General features: G+C 38.3%; 1 protein-coding gene across 1 annotated transcript; it reads left to right on the top strand.

The window, feature by feature from the left end:
• The first annotated feature begins 1,158 nt into the window (after positions 1-1,158).
• On the top strand, positions 1,159-21,496 carry LOC148867805 (Clathrin adaptor complexes medium subunit family protein). Its single transcript, XM_088979748.1, has 8 exons — positions 1,159-1,541; positions 1,902-2,001; positions 2,149-2,259; positions 15,461-15,550; positions 18,635-18,882; positions 20,201-20,410; positions 20,482-20,689; positions 21,049-21,496. The coding sequence occupies exons 1-8, from the start codon at positions 1,507-1,509 to the stop codon at positions 21,292-21,294; spliced, it is 1,248 nt and encodes a 415-aa protein (XP_088835874.1). The 5' UTR covers positions 1,159-1,506; the 3' UTR covers positions 21,295-21,496.
• Positions 21,497-22,404: the final 908 nt, after the last annotated feature.

The following is a 22,404-nucleotide window of genomic DNA, read 5'->3' as shown; positions in this document are numbered from 1 at the left end:
GTCTATAGTCCCATCGGAGTCTTGTTTTAGTGCAGATACCAGGGTGGTAGATGACAAAAGAAGCTGTATGAATGATGAGAGCATAGAGATGTGCATCTGTTTCAAGGATTGCCTAGATACAGAAGATAAATTACAAGACAAGGGAGGGCATGATACAATATCGGACATTTCACATGAAGTAGATGATGAAAGTCATGAATGATGATGATTCATGAATTTGATCACTTGTATAGAATTTTTCATTTTTTCAAAATATTGTATTTTTTTTAAATTTTATTTAATTTATTTGATATATATTTTTAATTTTTTAACAATGTAATTTTGTATTTTCAATTTGTAATCATATTGTATTTCTTATATTTTATTAATTTATTCCATTTTTATATTTCATTCATCCAAGTATACAATGATCCAATCATTGTATTTGTAATTCACTAATTTGTACCATTCAAATTTAAATGAAATAAAATTCCTAATTTTCTTCTAATTTGTTATTCCATCATTCTTATTTCAATTTGGTTAATTTTTTTTTTCATTTATGTGTTAAATAACTTAGATTTCTCATTTCTTAAATTTTTAAATAGTTCCAAATTCCCAAAGTTCATAGGAAAGTTAAATATTTTAGTTTTACAATTTTACTTAGAAAAGAAATAAAAAAAAAACAAAACAAAATGAAAAAAAAATAGTGCAGCCTGGTTCGACCTAGGTCCAAGGCCTGCCCTGTGGCCCAACCCGGTATGGCCCCAACCCACGGTACGGCCTGCAGCCCAGCCAGGCCCGTGGCGGCCCATAGGCCAGCACGACACGACCTACTTTATGCTTCTAATTTTTGGCTACTATATTTTACATATGCTTCCAAACATATTTTTGCTATTCCAAGTTTATATATTCTTTTTTTCATATATATATATATTAATATGTATATTAATATTTTTAATTATAATATGATGGTTAACTTGTTCAACTCTGAAGTTTGAACCGATAACCCGTGACCCGGTGGAAAAACGGTTCGGCATTCGGATCGATTTTTAAAACGTTACCGTCACCGTTCGACGATGTACAAGTAGAGTTCAAATCAGCCCCCACGAGGAGGCGCCCCACAGCATATTCCAGACGTGTATTCGAAATATCTCTCGATGATAGTATATGAAATGATGAACCATCATCGGAGATGTTTTCAATACACAGCTGGAATGAATATGCAGTATTCAGTGGGACGTTGTGGGGCGCCTCCTGGGCTGATGTGAACTCGTGCAAGTAGCGTAGTGTATTGTAGATAGGAACTCAGATTTTGTCAGCTACCTGCTAATTGTTCTCACATCGCTACCCACGAAATATAACAGCTGCGCATTGCGAGTATCTTGTTCCAGAGTGCAGTCCTTGCAATCTCGCATTGCGAATTCTGGCCATTGGATTCAGTTGAATCAGCCAACAAGAGGAGGGACGATCGGTTCGTGTGTGTAGAGCAGGGGGGGAGGGGGGGGGGGGAGAGAGAGAGAGAGAGAGATGCTGCAGTGCATTTTCCTTTTATCGGACTCCGGGTAAGCTCGCCTTCAAATTATTCATATCCTCTTCGTGTCATATTACCTGTGTATTAGCAGTGATTCTAGCATGAATGGATCTATCAAATTTATTTGATTGTTGTTGTAATTCATTCGCCATTTCTTCTTGGAATCTGCATATCATGTTATTCATTCTTCATTTCTTACGAATAGAGTCTGAGATTTCAAGTTGTTATTCATTTCTATGTACTGCCGAAGAGATTTTTCATCTTTCCCTTTTGAGTCGATTGGCCCTGTAGTTGTAGTTGTGTTGGACTATGGTTTCTCCTTTAGTCAATAAATTTCAATTTACCGAATGGGTGAGGCCGATCGAGAAACTTTATACGCTACGATCTGCAGGGAGGTAATGCTTGAGAAACAATTGACTGGACATAAGGTGGACAGGTCCATATGTGCGTGGTTTTGGGAGCAATCCATCTCTCAAGGGGAATTCGTCAAGGTACTCAGTGTCCAGAAACCCCAATAGAAAAAAATATTGATTTCTGTTTTTTTTTTTTTTTTTCATTGTTAGTATGAATTTCAATGTGGATTCAACAATTGCATGCTAGCAAATTGCTTTCGTTCACTTGTTTTCTTTGGGTTGTAGCTTCCGCCGGTGATTGCCTCGCCAACGCACTATCTTTTCCAAATTGTTCGCGAGGGTATCACATTCTTAGCATGCACACAAGTTGAGATGCCGCCTTTGATGGGAATTGAGGTCAGTAACTGCTAAGATATTGTTTTCATGGATATAATTGAATTTGAGCATTTTTCTTCCTTTTAATTGTATTCTTTTCCATGTTTGAGTTATCATTCTAGTGGGATGTTTTCTTCCTTATTCTTTCTATTAGGTCAGGGCTTGTACTTATCTCTGATATTGACTCAATTAATGTTTAAAATGTCCATGGTTTAAAATGTCCTTAATTTCCCTAATGTTTCCACGACATATTTCCATTTCATGGGTGGCAACACGAAATTTTACTGGAATCATTTCCCCAATGAACACTACTAGCACCATGTGGAGTACAGCAAATAGGTTCCATTACATATTTCCATTTCCACTTCCATGGGTAGTGACATGAAATTTTACTGGAATCAACATATTCCCCAGTGAACACTACCAGTACTATGTGGAGTCCAAGAGATAATATTATAACATAAGTTGGTACACTATTGTAAATATGTTAAGTAACAATGTTACTGTCCGCCTAACTTAAATGATTACCACTTTGAGCAAGCTCAATATCATTTCAAACACGAAGTTAAATATAGTTTTCTGTTTGTGTAATAAATTATTTGGTTGATCTATTACAATCATTTACATTTTCTCAGAGTAAAATTTTTCTTGCTGTAAATCTTAAAGTTTACAGGTCAACTTCAGAATGTATTCTTTGTCTATAACCTTAGTTTTTGTAGAGAACACTGATGTGGACCCCACTGTGTTCGTATGACAGTAGTAGGCAGTTAGTTATGTTAGTTTTCAGTTGTTAGGAGTTGATAGTTTATTTCAGCTTTATATTAGTCTTTATCTTATTATTTTGCCATGTAAGCAATAAGGGTAATTCAATCCTTTTACAATTATGAGAATATGAATATAAATATAAGAGTGGGGCGGATATTTGGAATAACCCCTCTCTCTCTTTCTCAGAAATCTCTCTTCGTGTTCTCCCTCTCCTTCTCTTCTCCTCTTTTTCTTTTAGTTTTATTTATTTTCTGTTCAAAACCTAAGACTGGTTGTAGTCTTGCATGACTACTTGGTATAAGAGCAGGATCTAGGGCTTCTCATGTGAGTCTGATCCAGTCGACCACATGAGAATTGCCTAGGGATGGAAGATTAGAAAGATCTTTCTTTTTCGGCTGATTCTTGGAGGTAAACAGAAGTTGTAGCAGCTGTCCAAAGATTGGATTGAGTTCTTGATAATCAGGAAGAACCAGAGAAAGATAAAGAGTCCAAAATCAGTTTTTTGATCAAGACCGGAGGTGGCGATCAGAATTTCTAGAGGTTTTTTGGATCAAGATCAGTTTTTTCAAAATTTTCTGGGTAAGCTTATCTTTTTTTTTAGGGTTTTAAGAGAAAACCCTAAAAATCCAAGACTGTTATTGTTTTCGGATAGGTGGTTAGACTTGCTTCTCTCAATTTAAGTTTGTTTTTGCTCTCTAGAAGAACCAGTAGAGCTGTTCTTTGTTTTAGAACTACTGCCAAATCTGAATTCTTCTTCTAGGTTGACTGTTATTAGTTTCTGGGTTTAACTCCCCTATTATTGTGATTAGAAGGTGATTTTAATTAACTCCTAGCCAAGAATGGGGTTTAAGAACCAAGGGAAAGGTGTTTCTGGGACTGGTGGTTCAAGTAACATGACTGAGAGCACTTTTCATATTGCAATTGTTTAGTTTGATGGATCAAACTACTTAAAATGGACCCAATCAGCCATGATGGCCATTGGGGGTAGAGGAAAGTTGAACTATTTGTTGGGGGATGTGAAGTAATCAACTAAGGAGGATCCCACTTATGCTAAGTGGGTTCAGGAAAATTATTTGGTGATGACATGGTTGTGCAACTCTATACAGTCACATATTAACCGAAACTACTTGTGGGCAAAAACAACTAAAGAAATATGGAATGCTATGAAAGAAACCTACTCCCAACCCTTTAATGTTGCTAGGGCTTATGAGCTGAAATGTGAGGTTAGCAATCTCAAGCAGGGAGAGAAACATGTCTCCGTTTATTTTTCAACCTTGAAATCCTTGTGGCATGAAATTGACTACCTTGAAACAATTGAATGAGAGAGTCAGAAGGATGCATAGACTTATAGAAAGCAAATTGAAATTAATAGAGTTTTTTGAGTTCCTGGCTGGTTTGAATTCTGAATATGGTATTGTGAGACAACAGTTGTTGACAAGAGACAATGTGACTCTATCACAAGCCTATTCCCTAGTGCACAGTGAAGAGGCTAGGAGAAAGGTTATGTTGCAGCAACAACCTTTCGAATCAGCCTTGGCAGTAGTTAAACCTAAGTCTGGGGGTGATACAGAGAGGGATATGAAGAAGGAAGCTAAGAGGGACCTAGTATGTGAACATTGCAAGAAACCTAAACATACTAAAGACACCTGTTGGAAGTTGCATCCTCATCTATCCAATAAAACTCAGAAACAAAAAGGGGAATGCTAATATGGCTGTTAACATTGATAGTACAACTTCATTGGGCACAAGAGGCACTCCTCTAGACACCCTAGTTGCTGTCCGAGCTGCTTTGACTTAGTTGGAAAACGGAGTTGGTAATTCAGCTCCATCTCCTCAGCCACCATCAGCTCCTCCAACATCTGCTTTTGCTCATTCAGGTAATCGGGCCTCAGCTTACCATGCTTCAGCTCGAGGTAATACCGAACATTATTGGGTAATAGATTCAGGAGCATCTGACCATATGACTGGCTTGCCATCACTGTTTACTACCTATCATTTATCTTTCGGCAGAGACAAAGTGTCCATTGCTGATGGTTCTCTTGTTCCTATTTCTGGCAAGAGAGATATCAAGTTGTCTAATGCCATTTCCTTATCTTCGGTTTTACATGTTCCTAAACTTAGTAATAACTTGCTTTTAGTTAGTAGCATTACAAAAAACCATAAATTTTCAGTAACCTTTTTTCCTGATCGATGTGTTTTTCAGGATTTGGAGACAAGGAAGGTGATTGGGACTGGCTGTGAGACAAATGGAATCTATTTGCTTGGAGTGTGTTCTCATTGGGAAGATGATGAAACTAAGAGGTCTTTTATTTCTCAATCTGTTGGTTAGGTTATGCTTTGGCATAATCGGTTGGGTCGTTTATCTTTTTGAGCTTTGAAGAGTTTGTTTCCTAGTTTGTTTGAATCTGTCCAGATGTCTAGTTTGAGATGTGAGAGTTGTGAGCTTGCAAAGCATTGTAGGACAACCTATCCATTGAGTAATAAAAGAATATTCCTTTTGAAAATGTGCATACCGATGTTTGGGGGGACCATATCATATCACTGCCATGGGGAGTATAGATATTTCTTGTTGTTTGTTGATGATTATACTCGTTTTTCTTGGGTCTACCTTATGCGTTCTCGAGATGAGGTTCCAGCATTGACCCAGATCTATCATCAGATGATTTTAACCCAATTTGGGGTCAAAATTGGAATTTTTAAATTCGATAATACGAAAGGATATTTTGCAAACCCGTTAGACTCTTATTTGCTTGACCATGGGATTATCCATCAGAGTACCTGTCCTCATACACCACAACAGAATGGGGTTGCTAAGAGAAAGAATAGACACGTGTTGGAGGTGGCTAGAAGCATTACGTTTAACTTCAATTTGCCTATACTTTTCTGGGGGATGCTATTCTTACAACAGTATATCTCATCAATCGAATTCCTTCACGGGTTCTTGACATGAAACCTCCATTTACCCTTTTATATCCTGATAAATAGTTGTTTACCATTCCCCTTAAAACTTTTGGTTGTAGTGTTGTACTTGCTTTATTTAGATTCTTGGCCCTCATCGTTCCAAATTTGATCCTAAGGCCTCAAAATGTATTTTCCTTGGTTATGCACAAATTCAAAAGGGATATTGCTGCTATGAACCCACTTCTGGGAGGAGATTTGTCTCTATGGATGTCACTTTCTTTGAGGATGTACCCTATTATCCTAGGGTTTCTCCTCAAGGGGACAATAGTAAGATTGTGATTAACTCATCAGAAGTTCCTTTACCTATCCTATTAAGTGAAGGGGGATGTAATGGGGAGGGTTGTCAGAGGTGCCGGGATTTGAGAGTCAGCAGTTCAGGCCAGTCCCAGTTCCTTCTACGGATCTAGATCTAGGTACCATAGATCTTTTATCAGATATTACAGATGAGATACCTTCCACTGTTGAGCCTTCGCTTTCATTGGATGACCTTTACCTCCCCATTGCAGTCTGTAAAGGAAAACGCCGTTGCACCACATCCACAAATCACTGCATTTCCCAGTTCTTGTCCTATGATCATCTATCCCCCTCTTACAAGTCCTTTCTTGCATCCATTGCTGATATTCCCATTCCCAGAACAATACAAGAAGCCTTGTCAGTTCCTGAGTGGAAGGATGCAATGAAGGTAGAAATGGATGCCTTTATCAGAAACAATACCTAGGAGATAGTTGATCGGCCTAAAGAGAAGAAACCGATTGGATGTAGATGGGTGTTTACCGTGAAACATAATGCTGATGGCTCCATTGAAAGGTATAAGGCCCGATTAGTTGCCAAGGGATTTACTCAGACATATGGTATTGACTACTTGGAGACTTTTGCACCAGTAGCAAAGATGACTAGTATTAGAGTTTTATTATCTCTTGCAGCCAGTTACTCTTGGCCTTTGTTTAAGATGGATGTTTTTTTTTTTTTGATAAATAACATCAATTCCATTAAAATAATGAATATATACAAGAAGTTCCCCTTAGAGGTGCGAGGAGCATCCTCTCCAAACAGCAAATACACAAACTACAATAGAGAAAACATGAATGTTGAAATTAAAACAATAGTTACAATTGTGCCCAAAACAATATTTCCCTATTTATCCCTTGTTTTGCCAAGACATCAGCAAAAGCAGTAGCTGATCTCCCAACCCATTGTACTGTTATAGACATATTTCTTGCCAGCCATTTGAATTTCTTTAACTCGTTTTTGTAGCCCCAAGTGACATCCTCCAGATTATTTAACTAGTCCACATTGTCTTAGAGTCTCCTTCAATCAGAAGCTGCTCCACGCCCACTTCTTTTGCAAGAAGTATTCCTTGTATTGCAGCTAGCAATTCTGCTCGGATAGAGTTCCCAACTCCTTAAGGGCCAGAGTAGATTAAGACAACCTCTCCAGCCTCATTCCTCAGTACACCTCCCATCCTAGAGGGACCCGGGTTACCCTGGCTACTCTCATCAAAATTCAGCTTCAAAGAACCAAGAGGAGGGGGGACCCAGCTAGTCACTGCCCTTCCCTTGTAGGAGGAACAACTTGCTACCAACTTCCAATCCTTCCAACAATCAACAAAAGTAAAATGGTTAAATAATTCTAGAGTCTTTAACCAATGTAAAGACCTGGACAAAATGCAGTCCTTTAAGGTTTGACTGCTTCTTCCTTTTTCTTGGAAGATTCTGGCATTCCTTTCTTCCCATATTGTCCATAACAATGTTGCTCGTGAGCATCTCCACATTTTCCTTCCTCTTTTATGGGGCCAAGATAAGAAAGAAGGGTTAAAGATTGTGCTTACTTCTACTGGCATATCCCAACTAGACCCAAACAAAAATATAAGCCTAGCCCAAAGCCATGCAGTGACACTACAAGATAAAAATAGATGATTACAATCCTCACCATGAGATATGCAAAGAATGCACCAGTTTGGCGAAATACAAAGGGCATGTCTACACCAAACTTCTTTGAAAGGGAAACTTTGATGAGAGGGAGATTGGTAGAGGAGCTTGAAAAAGGAACCACAAGAAAAAGACCCTTTGGGGTGAATGGCCCAAATCCTTTTATCAGGTTTCGAGGGATCCAACCAAACCTTATCAAGGAGACATAGAAGAGTAGACAAACACTCAATTTCCTCAACCCTTAATCCTCTACGGAAACCAAAATCCCAAGACAAAGTTGGTAAGGATAAATTCGACGGAAGGAATTTTGAGATGACCTCATTTTTATACAAGGAAACATAGTACAATGAAGGAAAAAGGTCTTTCAAAGGGAGATCTCCAACCCAAATGTCCCCCCCAAACCGAATAGAATTACCTGAACAGGCATCATACCTGACATAGCTAAGGAACTGCAGAAGTGAATTGCTTTCCAAGGTGTGGCTAGGTTAGCCCTCCTTGATGCACCAACATCCCAACCACTCTCTGAACATCCATGAATACTCTTCACTATCCCGCTCTAAAGGCCATCTCCACAACCACTTCCCTAACAAAGCTGAGTTCTTTTTAAGCACATTCCCGAGCCCTAATCCTCCCTCTTCTTTTCTTCTACCCACAACCCCCCACTTAATTAAATGGTCTTTTTTACCTTCTCCCGGTTCCCACAGAAAATCTCTCATCAATTTTTCCAACTTCTTCGCTTCCCTAGACGGTATCCTAAAGACAGAGAGATAATAGGTAGGTAGGTTCATGAGGGTAGCTTTAATCAAAGTGATCTTCCCACCCAAAGAGATATAATTTTTCTTCCAAACAGCTAGTCTCTTTTCTAACTTCTCCAAGACTGGGGTCCAAAACCTACTCTCCTTAGGGTTTGCTCCCAACGGAAGCCCTAAGTAAGACAAAGGCCAGGAGGAAATGGAGCGCTCAAGACAGCTTGCAATCGCCTCAACCTCCTCAAAAACTAAATTTACTCCGGCTATGTAGCTTTTTCCTAGATTGATTTTCAAATTAGAGACTCCTTCAAAAACTGTAATCAATTCTTTCAAATTTTCCACCTTCTCACCGAAACCTCCTTCATAGAAGATCATCAAGTCATCTGCAAATTGAAGGTGAGTGACTGGAATTCGGTTTGTGCCTACTCTCCAACCCCTTATCACATTTTTCCCTATCAGCCCTAGTGATAATTCGACTAAACACATCAGCTACCAAGGTAAAGAGGAAGGGTGAAAGTGGGTCCCCTTGTTTGATTCCCCTACTAGCTGGAAAAAAATCCCTCACCACCCCGTTTACTAGGATGGAATAGTGGCAAGAGCTAACACAACCAGTCATCCAACTACACCATCTTTCCCCAAACCCACACTTCCTCAAAACCTCTAGTAGTAACTGCCAGTCCACCAAATCATAGGCTTTCTCCAGATCAAGCTTACAAACAAAGCCTCTCTGCTTGGACCTCTTCATCTCTTACACACATTCATTGGCAATCAGAATTTGATCAATTATCTGATGCCCTTAGATGAAAGCCCCTTGAGCCTGACTAATAATGGAGGGGAGGATTTCTTTAATCCTTAAAGACATGACCTTGGCCAGGATTTTATAAATACTAGTCACCAAACTAATTGGCCTAAAATCTTTAGGATGGAGAGCATCAACTTTCTTTGGAACTTGGGCCAAGAATGTGGAATTAATGCCTCGACTGATTATATGCTTCTCTGCGAACTCATTAAAAACCTCACAAAGATCATCTTTTATCACCTCCCAACAATCCTGGTAAAAAGCCATTGTAAAACCATCTGGTCTTGGAGCTTTGGACTTGTCCATCAAAAACACCGCCTTCCTAATCTCTTCTTCCTCAAAGTTTCTTTCCAACCACCTAACCCGATCTTCCTCCAACCTTGACCAATCAATCCCTTCGATTTCCCTCCTCTCTTCCAAGGGTCTTCTGTAAATCGATTTGAAATGTTCCACAAACTTCCTAGCAATATCATCCTGGATAGTGGATTCCTCCCCCCCTACCTCTAACTTAGACACAAAATTTTTTCTCCTCCTCCCATTTGCTACATCATGAAAAAAACTTGGTATTCTCATCACCTTGCTTAATCCATCTATGCCTCGATTTCTGCCTCCAGCTTATTTCTTCCCTCAGTAGGACCTCTTCTAGGTCTCTTTTCAACTATCCCCTCAGAACTCTCTCCCCCTCCTCCATTCTAGATTGAGCCTCTCTTTCATCCAACTCTTCTATCCTAGAGATTAGATTCACTTTTTTCTCCTCAAGTCTTTCAAAGTGTTCCTTATTCCAAACTTTTATTTTGGCTCTTATCCTCTATAGTTTTTTGTGAAATCTTACCCCTTTCCATTTTGTCCCTTTCAATTCCTCATTCCACCAAAATTTTACTTTATTCACAAAATCCGGGTGGGTTAGCCACATGTTTTCAAACCTAAAGGGTCTAGGTCCATTGATAAAATATTCCACACCTATTCTTATAGGACAATGATCCGAGGTCACCCTAGGCAAAGCTCTAGACACCAAGTTTCCCCAATAGTTCTCCCAGTCAACATTAAAGATAAATCTATCTAACTTCGACCAAAAGGGCACTTCCTGTAAGTTAGACCAAGTAAATCGAGTTTGCACTAGTGGGATCTCCTTTAACTCACAATCAACAATAAAGCTATTAAACTTTCTCATGCTAGTTGTGATGGTTTGTTGGGAGTTACTAGTTTCTTCAACAAATCTTATGACATTAAAATCCCCTCCCAAACACCATGGACCTTCCCATAAACCTTGAATTGCATACAGTTCCTCCCACATGTCATTCCTTTCTCTATAATTATTGGGACCGTAGACATTAGTTAACACCCAAGTGAAGTCATCCTCTACATTCTCAAATTTGATGGAAACTGAGAATCTCCCTATTAACTCCTCCATTACCTCTACTACATCATCTTTCCAAAGTGTGACAATCCTCCATGAGGCTCCTCAAGATGGGGCTGAAATCCATCCTACTCCTCTAGACCTCCACACACTCCTCACCCATCTTCTATCCAACTCTGACAACTTTGTTTCTTGCAACATAACAATGCCAGGCCTTTCCCTTTTAAGTAAGTCCTTGATCACCCTCCTTTTCCTTGCACTCCCTAAACCCCTAACGTTCCAGCTAACTATCCTCATAGGCACAAACCAATAGAACACCCTCAACCTTAATCCACAACTCCTTTCTTCAATCCCTTTCTCCTATCTCCTCTACCACTAAACTCTAAGTTCCCTTCTATGTCACAAATTAATCTTTCCACCTCTGACCTTTTTTTCTTTTCTTTTTTCTTTTTTTCCTCCCTCCTCTTATTGAATGTTTCCACCTGTTCACACCTTTCAGCCTGATCCCCCTCACCAAAAACCTCCACTAATGAGGTCTGAAGATCTCCTCTAACAGGGTCATCCCCTTCCTTTCCCCTACCCATGACCACTTCATTGAACCCATCCATATTCTTCATTTTGTTTGAGTAACTCAAACTCTGTGCAAACCAGTCTCCAAGCTTCATTTAATTCTTTACTCTTTTCTTCAAGATTGCCTTCCCCAACTCTCCCTTCTTCCACCTCTAAGCATACTTTTGTCGTACATTCTGGATGGGATGTTGGTACATCTGTTTCAGGCATATCACACTAGTTAGTATCCACAAATAAACTGACAATCATACCTGATTGGTTAGGGAGAGTATTCGAGAAGCTAGGACTGGACTATTTTCCAAAGACGACCGAGTCTGGTGTCATTTCCTTACAAGGGAACTTTTGTAAAGTGTTCATGGTAAAATTAACAGCAACATCTAACTTACTCCCTTAAAGACCCGACTCCAGTACTCCCCTTTCTGGTTCATCCTTATCCAAGTTCAATAGAGAGGGTTGAGTTTTTCCATTTAAATCCTGAGAGTCCTGAGAGATTACGTTGACTTCCTCAGCTTGAGATAGAAGGAGCTGTCCAGCATTTGCAGCGCCTCCTGTACTTCTTTCTTCCTTGGAATAGTTTGCAACAGTCTCCTCTTCTTCTAAGAACAAAACCTCTGTATTCAAGCTTCCTGTTTCTATCAAGTTTTGTCTTGTGCACAGATCGAGACTACCCAGACTCGAGGCTCCATCTGACTCAAAGTCCTTATCACTACTGCTTTCTTCTCCAAGTAATCCAAAACCCTGCATTGACCATTGGCTTTTGCTAAGATTACAGATCCCTGCTCCATGCTTCCAGTTAAGTTATCTCTCTCAACCACCCCATCTTCTTTTCCTGAACTCTCCTTTGTTCTTGTTACTCCACGGAGCAAAAATTCTTGAAGCACCTTACTCACGTCCCTCCACCCCTGGTTTTGTTTTCCTGCTGGGAAACAAACCAGCTGTTTCTTTCCTCCACCAAAGAACTCAGCCAGAGCTATGTAGCATCCTTTAACATTCTTTCTGCTCTCAACAGTATATTTCTTACCTTCATCAACTGCAAGCTCTTGACTGTTATTTTGCTTACCTTTTAAACTAGCCCCTTCCACAAACTTCTGCAACCATTCCACTACTTTTGTTCCAGACAACAGAACCATAGCCCTCCTTGCTTCCCTTATCTTCAGACTCAGCTTTCCTCTACCTTTCTCTTCCTCAAACAAGAAAACCTTAGCTTCAACCTTTAGATTTCTTCTCCATCTTCATGCCTCCACGAACCTTTTCTCCATTCCCAAGCCAAAACTTTGTTTTTCCCCTTCTAATTTGTTTTTTATTTTTTTTAGATGGATGTTAAAAATGCCTTCCTCAACAGAGACTTGCAGGAAGAAGTTTACATGCAGTTGCTTCCTAGATTTTATGATGCAGAAACAGGAAAGAAGGTTTGCCGGTTGAACAAAGCCTTGTATGGACTAAAACAGTCCCCCAGAGCTTGGTTTGATAGATTTAGACAAGCCCTTTTCATTCAGTACTGATCAAGATTTTCTCAAGCTGATCTACATGGAGGAATTCGTAATAGTTTACTCTTTGATCAGAATTCTTGCCGGAACGTCAAAGAGCTTTCTTCATGAACATGGCCCCTACGGACTTTCTTTAATGTCTTGTCCATGTGGACCCTTTAGCTTTACTAAGTGACAGATGCCTTAGTTTGCTAATCAATCAACCAGCCTTCCAGACATATCACTCCCTGTCACTACAATATCATCCACATATACAGCAAGCAAGGTTAAGTTAACCTTGATTGCTGTATATGTGGATGATATTGTAGTGACAGGGAGTGATAACAATGAGATTGAGTCTCTTAAGCAACTCTTTCATCAAGAATTTGAGGTAAAAGATTTGGGAGAGCTACGATACTTCTTGGGAATTGAGGTAGCTGGGTCCAAGCATGGGATTTTTGTTTCTCAAAGAAAGTATGTTTTTGACTTGTTGGAAGAAACTGGAAAGTTGGGTGTTAAGCTTGTTGACACACCTATTGAACAGAACCACAAGATTAGTGCAGAGGGTGGAGAGCCTCTTGAAGATAAAGCTATGTTCCAACGGTTAGTTGGAAAACCCCTCTATCTTTGTCTCACATGACCGGACATCAGTTATGCAGCCAATGTTGTTAGTTAGTATATGCACTCTCCTAGAACTACTCACCTACTTGTAGTTGAGAAGATATTGGCATATTTGAAGAGGTGCCTAGGCAGAGGTGTTTTATTCAAAAATAATGATCACATGAAGATAGAAATTTACACAGATGTTGATTGGGCTGGGTGTGTTGATGATAGAAGACCTATCTCTGGATATTGTGCTTTTGTAGGAGGTAATCTTGTCTCTTGGAGGAGTAAGAAACAAAATGTTGTTTCTCGTTCCAGTGCTGAAGTTGAATATAGGTCCATGGCAAATGGTGTGGCTGAGATTCTATGGTTGAGATCACTATTTAAGGAGTTGGGTATTGCTTATGGGAAGCCCTTAATGCTGTACTGTGATAATCAGGCTGCTATTAATATAGCCCATAATCTGGTACAGCATGACAGAACTAAGCATATTGAAGTGGACTGACATTTTATCAGAGAAAGGGATGCATCTCAAGAAGTATGTCTTCCGTATATCACCTCCGACATGTAGCCTGCAAATCTTCTCACCAAGGCTGTTTCAAGGAAGAAGTTAGAGGCAAACCTATGCAAGTTGGGAATGACAAATATCTATTCCCAACTTGAGGGGGGAGTGTAGAGAACACTGATGTGGACCCCACTGCGTTCGTATGACAGTAATAGGCAGTTAGTTATGTTAGTTTTCAGTTGTTAGTAGTTGGTAGTTTATTTCAGCTTTATATTAGTCTTTATTTTATTATTTTGCCATGTAAGCAATAAGGGTATTTCAATCCTTTTACAATTTTGAGAATATGAATATAAATATAAATATAAGAATGGGGTGGATGTTTGGAATAATCCCTCTCTCTCTTTCTTAGAAATCTCTCTTCGTGTTGTCCCTCTCCTTCTCTCTTCTCCCCTTCTCTTCTCCTCTTCTTTTAGTTTTATTTATTTTCTGTTCAAAACCTAAGACTGATTGTAATCTTGTACGACTACTGTTTCTTAGCTTTGTTTAATGATTTGCAACAAGATAATAATTTAAAAAGGTGTGCCTATGCTTCTTTTATCATTTCATAAAACCTCTTTCTATATTTTGCATATTTTAAAATGTTTCCACCATGTCTAATTTTTACAATATTTCCATACGATATTTTTGACATTTCCGATATGTTTCTTATATTTGGATGGCCAACATTTCCACCGACATCGACATTTTAATATATCATGTAGGTAGGCACTTCAGCTTGATCACAGTAACTATTGAGTATGTGGTAATTGGTGTCAAAATTTGATTTCATGAGAGAGGACTTGTATTAGATACTTTTATCGATGGGACTTAAACCTGGAACTGCAAACTTCTCAGATGAGAAGAAAAATTTTTATCATCATTACTGCCAAGTGATCCATGCCATTGGTAATTGGTTTACATGTTTGGTGGTGTTTGTGTTTTCTCTATTGCATCATTACCTTCCTTGTTGTGAGAAGTAATGAGTATATGGTTAGTATCAAATGTTTCATATTTTTCTACTTTAACAATTTTATTTCACTTTTAACAAGGCAAAGATTGTTTCCAATGTCTTTGATATCAAGTAGGCTGCAGGTTAAAGTAGTTAGACTTGTATTATTTTTGGTCTAAAGTATCTTTTGTTATCTAATGTTTTCAGTTATAGATATAAGATGAATCTTTGATGTTAGTGAAGTGAATTAAACTAATTAGATAATAATTGCTGCAAAATTGCAAATACTTGAATTCTATTACGATTTTTTCATTGTAGTGTTCAATTTTGCATAGCTGGTTCTCTTCTACCTCAAATTTAGTGGGTGCTTGACTCTGAGAATTCCCCTAACTGAAGGATTTGTGGTAGTAACATACAGTACTTAATACTTATCTACTGATTAAAAAAGACGTCATTCAGTTCTTTGAAACCCTGTAGTACAAGTGTCCATTGGTAAATAAGTAAATTCTCATTTGGCTTTTTGGTTTGTAGTTCCTTTCTAGAGTAGCAGATGTTCTCTCAGATTATCTTGGGGGATTGAATGAAGATCTGATCAAGGACAACTTTGTCATTGTATATGAGGTATGTTCTTAACCTTCTTTCCTTGCTGAACTGTAGTTTCTCTGGAATTTGTCAGAATCAACACTGTAGTTGGTTGCAAGAGGGATAATAAATTATTTAAATGTTCTATCCTGAGGTTTTGTGTACATATTGACTATTTAAGGTTTTCTATATGTTGGGACAATGTTCTTACTGTTCACAATTTTTGCTTTTTTGGGGTGGGGGTGGGGTGCTGAGCTGGGTTTATGTTTTTTATATATAATTTGATGGATAACTTTATTTTTATTTGATGGGTGTTTCCAATATGCCCAGTGCCCCTTTTGTTAATATGGCCAAAACCATCTCCCTACACCCAAAACTTAGTTCTTATAATCATTCTGTATTTAAAAGTCCCTAGAATAACTTTTCCCTATGTTCTCCTTGTTTAGCTAAACTGTCAGCCAAACCATTGGCTGATCTTTGCACCCAAGTGAATGTAAAATTTCTTTCCTTCAATATTGGTTGATACTGCCAATGTTCTTTTCCTTGTTCTCTTATTAGCCAGCTCACCACCACTCTTAGCCTAACATGTTCAATGATGAGTTCATACGACTACATCACTTTCACGCAACCCTTCAATGAAAACAAGCATGCTATCAATCAAATGAAAAAACAAACCACTGAATAACTGTAAGCCTTGGTGATTTGGTTTCGAATCTTTTGATGAATTCACATGGTCATAACACTTTCTTGCAACCCTACAATAAAACACTAACATTTTAATCAATGAAAAATCAAATCACCCAAGGAGCGCATGCCTTTTTCCTATCAATACAAAAAATAATCCACTAACATATGAAAAAAATAGGGGCTACCTCTAAGGTCTACTACCTTACAATGACAATCAAGAAATGCCAAGGTAGTCTGACACATGTTGTAATGTGCCCACATAGTCACAATACTTTATTGTGGCCTTCCAGTAAAACGTTAACATGTTATTAATCAAAAGAAAACCAAATCACCCGGTGAATATATGTCTAGGTGATTTGATTTCAATGAGTTCACATGATTACAACACTTACTTGTGACCCTCCAATAGGTAATGAACATGCTAATAATCAAATTTAAAACCAAATCCCCTTGTGTGAGTGCATGCCTAGGGGGTTTGGTTTCAATTAGACTACATGGTCACAACACTTTTTTACAACCCTCCAATAAAACATAGACATTTTATCAATTAAATGCAAGACGAAATTATCCAATGAGTGCATGCTTGGTTTTGCTACCCTAAGTGATACATGAACTATCTATCATATGATAAAATGAAAACTACCTCTAGGATCCACTACCTTACTAGGAATATCAAGAAATATGAAGGTAGTTTAACATGTGGAGCGATGGATTTACTTAATCATAACACTTTCTTGTGGCCTCTAAGAAAACCTAGACATGCTATAAGTCAAAGGATAAATCAAATCACCTAGTGAGTGCATGTCTAGGTGATTTGGTTTCCATGTGTTCACATAGTTACAGCAATTTCTTGCAATCATCCAATAAAACACAAACATGCTTCTATCAATTAAATGAAAAACCAAATAACCCAACGAAGGCATATTTGCTATTGCTACACCAAATGATACAAGGACAACCCACTAACACATATAGAGACTACCTCTGGGATATACTACCTAACTATGACAATCGGGTAATACTAAGGTAGCTTAATATGTAGAGTGATGCCTAGGCAATAAGGCACTCATGGAGGGTTGCCTTTTACTCGGTGCTGTTGGATAATTTTATTTCTTAACTTTTTGAGGTTATAATAAGGAATTTTCAGAGTGTTTCTACTGATGACTTCTTAAGTAATTGGAGAGAAGTGACTTTCAGAACCACATAGAGAAAGTGCAAGAATAGAGTGGAAACCACCAGGTTTAAATAAGCTAAAGCTAAACTTTGATGGCAGTTCCTTTGGCAATCCAGGAAAAGCAAGATTGGGGAGTCTTTCAAAACCATCACGGGTAGTGATGGCCTTGTTCTCTCTCTCTCTCTCTCTCTCTCTCTTTGAGGGGATGACCTTGTTCTATGGACCAATTAGTTTTGCTGATTTGATTCAGGCTGAATCTAAAGCACTTTTACAAGGACTGAAGCTTGCTGAACAATTAGGGGCAAGAGAATTGGAAATTGAAGGAAATTCCTTTTTGGTCATAACATGGGCAAAGCAAATTGTGTCAGCACCCGGAAACTCAGATTCATTTTCAGGCAAATTGACCAACTTGCTAAGAAATATAATTCTATTTTTGGATGGGTTAAAAGGGAAGCAAATGGGCTGGCAGATGTGTATCATGGTTTCCATATATTTGCCCTGTAACAAATATTTAAATTAATAAATGAATTTTCTTTGCTGATAAAAAAGGCATTGCTAAACTAAATTATTCAGTTTGAGTTAAAATACTGGTTTCTTTTTATTATTTTCTTATTTGTTGGGGTTCAATCAAAACATATACTGTCTTGAATCTCAAAGATTTCAAAACCTGAACTAATAAGCATGGAAGAACTCAAACTTTTCATCCTTTCTTTTCTTTTCTTCTTTTCCTAGGAGGCTCTGCCCCTCTATTTTCTGAAATTTCTTTTCTTTCTTCCATTATTTTCATGAATATGTTGGTTTTCTATATTTTAAATGAAGATTATACATTATTTTATGAAGATTATAGATAATTAACAGTTAAAGATGGTTGCTACTTGCTATAGAACCTAGGGAATTAGCTTAGGCTTCATGGTTTTTATTGAAAAAAATCCCATTGCCTAGGTGATTAGGTGACAAGGCACCCTCCTATTGCCTAGCCTTGCCTTGGCACCTTGAAAACTATGCAACCTACAGCTGTTTGGCGATCACTGTCCACTTCCACATTCCTCCAGCCCTGCATAGTTTTGGGGAAGGGGGATAATTTTGTAGTAATATTCTGTAAAGGGTTTTGGACTGCTGATAACTTTGTTTTGCCACAAGTTGTGACGACCATTTTATATTGACCACTTCTTGAGGTTCATTTTGGTGTTTTAGATTCTCTTTATGTGGTTTGAATCTGTCTGAATCTTAACAATGACAGGTATATTTGCCACAATGTGCAGCTTCTGGATGAGATGATAGACAATGGCTTTCCTCTCACAACAGAACTAAACATTTTGAGGGAGATGATAGCTCCTCCAAATTTTGTAAATAAAGTTTTAAGTGTTGTAACTGGAAATACTTCCAATGTGAGCAACACCCTTCCAGGTGCAACGGCATCTTGTGTTCCTTGGAGAACAGCTGACCTGAAGCATGCAAGTAATGAAGTTTATGTTGATCTTGTTGAAGAAATAGATGCAATAATAAGCAGGTCTACATCTGAAGCTCGGTTTAAGATTATTCACCATTTGGTTCTGTTTCTTTTTTTTTTTTTTTTTAAACTAAATAGATGTTTAATGTTGAGTTGAATTTCAATTTTTCTGGAATGTTAATTATTGCTTTTTGATAGGCAATGGAATTCATTTACTCATTAAAAATAAACATAATGTACATGGAAATATACAAAGTGATGAGAGCAGAATCCATCTTTCCCTTTTATATTCAAATTCCAGATTACAGAACTCCAAATAATTGATTCCTAAGTGACCTTGTTTGGCTAAAGTATCAGCCATGTTATTTGCTGATCTCTGCACCCATTGAACCTAAACTTGCATGCTCCTTGTTAAGCACTTGAACTTTTCATTTCTTTCCTTAAGATCTATAGTGTCTCCTTTCTATTCTGTAGCCACCCCATTACCATCTTTGAGTCCTCTATGATCAACCTGTTAATAATTTAACTCTTTGGCTTTTTGAACTTTAATTATGACTTGTGCTCTTAGAGAACTCCCTACTCCAATTGGCCCCAAATACATTGCTTGTACCACCCCTCCATCCTAAATACTCCATCCACTCCTTGAAGCCTTGGATTTCCCATGTTACTCCTATTAAAATTTAACTTGATATAACCTTCTTCAAGAAGTGACCAATGTTTAGGAACTGTTTTTTTTTTCCTACTACAAGAACTCGCCACTACCCTCCATTTCCTAAAAAGGTCATCAATAGAAAAGGTGGGAAAATCCATCGTTTTGATCCAGTATGCTACTCTAATTGTAAAACACTCGTAACTGCTTCTCTTGTTCTTTCTTTCACCTCAAAAATCGTTGCCTTTTTTTCCACCCAAGTTGTCCAAACTATTGCTGCCCTTGTTGTTCTCTACATTACCTTCCCTCTTTTATTCAGCAATCGGAAGGTTGAGGTAGCAAAGATTCCAGCCATGAGAAGGAGGTTAGTAAGTTGGAAGAAGTCTCATTACCATCCTTGCAAAGAACACACTATCTCTCGAGTACCATGGACCATCTGAGTGAGACTATTCAGTCTATAACGACCAAGACACACCCCACTTCAACATCTTACAAGGGCTAATGTCTGCATACACAAAAGTTTCATTTATGATGCAGTTTTTCAAGTATTTGGCAGACTTGTTGTTGGTGGTGTTTTTGTTTTTCTTCCTTCTGATAATTGGACCACTTCTCCATTTAGTTGGAGTGCATACACCAGTTTAATGACTGGCGTTAAACTTTTGTTCTAGAATGCCCTTTGAATTGCATCTATGTGGCTATATAATTTTCCCTATTCAAATTGCTGTTCAGGGATGGGGCGCTGGTGAAATGTGATGTATATGGTGAAGTTCAAGTCAACTCTAGTCTGTCAGGTCTTCCAGATTTGACTCTGTCCTTTGCAAATCCTTCAGTTCTGAATGATGTAAGATTCCATCCTTGTGTTCGGTTTCGTCCATGGGAGTCGCATCAAATCCTGTCATTTGTTCCTCCTGATGGGCAGTTTAAGCTTATGACTTACAGGTAAGGATTTGGAGTAAATTTTGATTCCTCATATTCAGGCCTTCTATTCCGATCATCTTGCACTTTTACAGGATTAAGAAGTTGAAGAACACTCCAATATATGTAAAACCGCAGCTAAGCTCCGATGCTGGAACATGTCGCATCACTGTGTTAGTTGGAATACGAAACGATCCTGGAAAGACCATTGATTCTTTAATGGTTCATTTTCAACTGCCTCCTTGTGTTACTTCAGCGGATCTTACGTCAAATCATGGAACAGTTAACATTCTTGCTAACAAGGTAAATAATTTACACTGCTGCTTGTTATAAGTTATAACAGCAAACCTTTCTAGAGTACTGTTATCATGGGGGTTTTATTATTATAAAAAAAAGGGGGTCATTGGGGGTTTTATCATCATTCATCTGGCCAGTCAAGAATCAAGAACATGGAATAGTTTGTCTTTTCTTTTTTTTTTTCCTTCATCGAGGTGGCATTTAATATCCGCGTTTTCCTGCATACGCAAGTGATGTGCGTGGCATTGGCAAATTCTAGGTCAAGAGAGGCCTCTCTAGTTGATTGAATATTCCACCTTTTGGTGTGACACTTATTCATATTTCCTGGTAAAATATTTTATTGATTCATACTGTTAATTCTGCAGACCTGTTCTTGGTCCATTGGGCGTATCCCCAAAGATAAAGCCCCTTCCATGTCTGGAACCCTGGTGCTCGAAGCAGGTTTGGAACGCTTGCACACGTTTCCTACATTTAAAGTGGATTTCAAAATCATGGGCGTTGCTCTATCAGGTTTGCAAATAGATAAATTAGACATCAAGAACTTACCAAATCGCCCCTATAAAGGGTTCCGTGCTCTCACTCAAGCAGGAGAATATGAAGTGAGGTCATAAGTTGTACTCAGCGATGAGTTATGGTGTGCTGTATGTGTTGATTAAAGCGTCGTGCTTTGACCGAGTAAATTACTTTTTGTTTTTTGATATGCGATTCGGTAAATTACTTGTTCCATCTCAATAGAAAAGGTACTTTTGCACTCATAAAAGAATTGTAAAATCCTATTTTCTACTCCTTAATATAGGATACTTGTTTTGAAAATCTGAAACCATAGTTTCAAATTAGACACGACATCAACAAAGTAATCATAGTATTGATCTCAACTCAAATAGTTTCTAAGTCAAAACATCTTCCTTGAATTACACAGTTCCAAGTTCAAAATTATTTTGCCTATTCCACTCACCGGTGGTTTTATCAACCAAATCTGAGACATTCGAACAACAATGGTTTCTCTATGCACCAAGCATCCAATTAATTGTGAAATTGCTGGTTTTCGTTCAACTCTCGGACCAAGCCTTTTCCCGATTCCCAACTATATGGAGTCGACCATCGTCCAACTCTCATATAAAGGTGAAAAAACATAAAGCCCATACTCCCTGTTCAACAATCCTGTTACTTATTTGCAGTTACTTGGTCAAAAGTCAAAATCAACAGGGATATTGTTTTTACTTTTTAGGAATAGTTTTTGCTTTTGCAATCGATTGCTTAGACACCACAACAACAAAGATGCCTTTACATATAAGCAAAGCAGGGAATTTAGCAGAATTCGGGAGCCCGCTACATAAACTGTCGGGGAGTGAATGTGAATCTTTCAGGCCACCATAATGGTATTTGGGGACAAATCCAGATGAATTACCTTATCCTTATGGAATGACTTTCCATTTGATTACTTAAGATACATTGAAAAAGCAGGAGTCTTTCGGATCTGAGCCAGATGCATGCTAAATGCTGGATTCATACTTGAATCTTTATGCAGATCCAATCCATGACAATGCGAGTCGAAATCCATAGCCATTCAATGGTTATACCCCAACTGGGCAACTACAAACCACACACACACCTACAGGGTAAAGGTACAATTTATTTGGAGCTTGAGTGTGGATTCATGAACTAGAGGCATCCGGTGGTAGTGTCTGAAACAGAACATTTTTTACGACCACACCTCTCTC

The sequence above is a fragment of the Nelumbo lutea genome, chromosome 3, assembly GCF_056320005.1.
Source record: "Nelumbo lutea isolate HS-2025 chromosome 3, American lotus-T2T, whole genome shotgun sequence".
Taxonomy (NCBI): domain Eukaryota; kingdom Viridiplantae; phylum Streptophyta; class Magnoliopsida; order Proteales; family Nelumbonaceae; genus Nelumbo; species Nelumbo lutea.
This window is presented reverse-complemented; position numbering and strand designations above follow the sequence as displayed.

Bases quoted from the DNA above. Each gene is read 5' to 3' on its own strand.
- LOC148867805 (XM_088979748.1), top strand. From the start codon at position 1,507: ATGCTGCAGTGCATTTTCCTTTTATCGGACTCCGG. The intron at 1,542-1,901 runs GTAAGCTCGCCT...TACGATCTGCAG, and splicing joins TTCCTTTTATCGGACTCCGG to GGAGGTAATGCTTGAGAAAC. The intron at 20,411-20,481 runs GTAAGGATTTGG...GCACTTTTACAG, and splicing joins TTTAAGCTTATGACTTACAG to GATTAAGAAGTTGAAGAACA.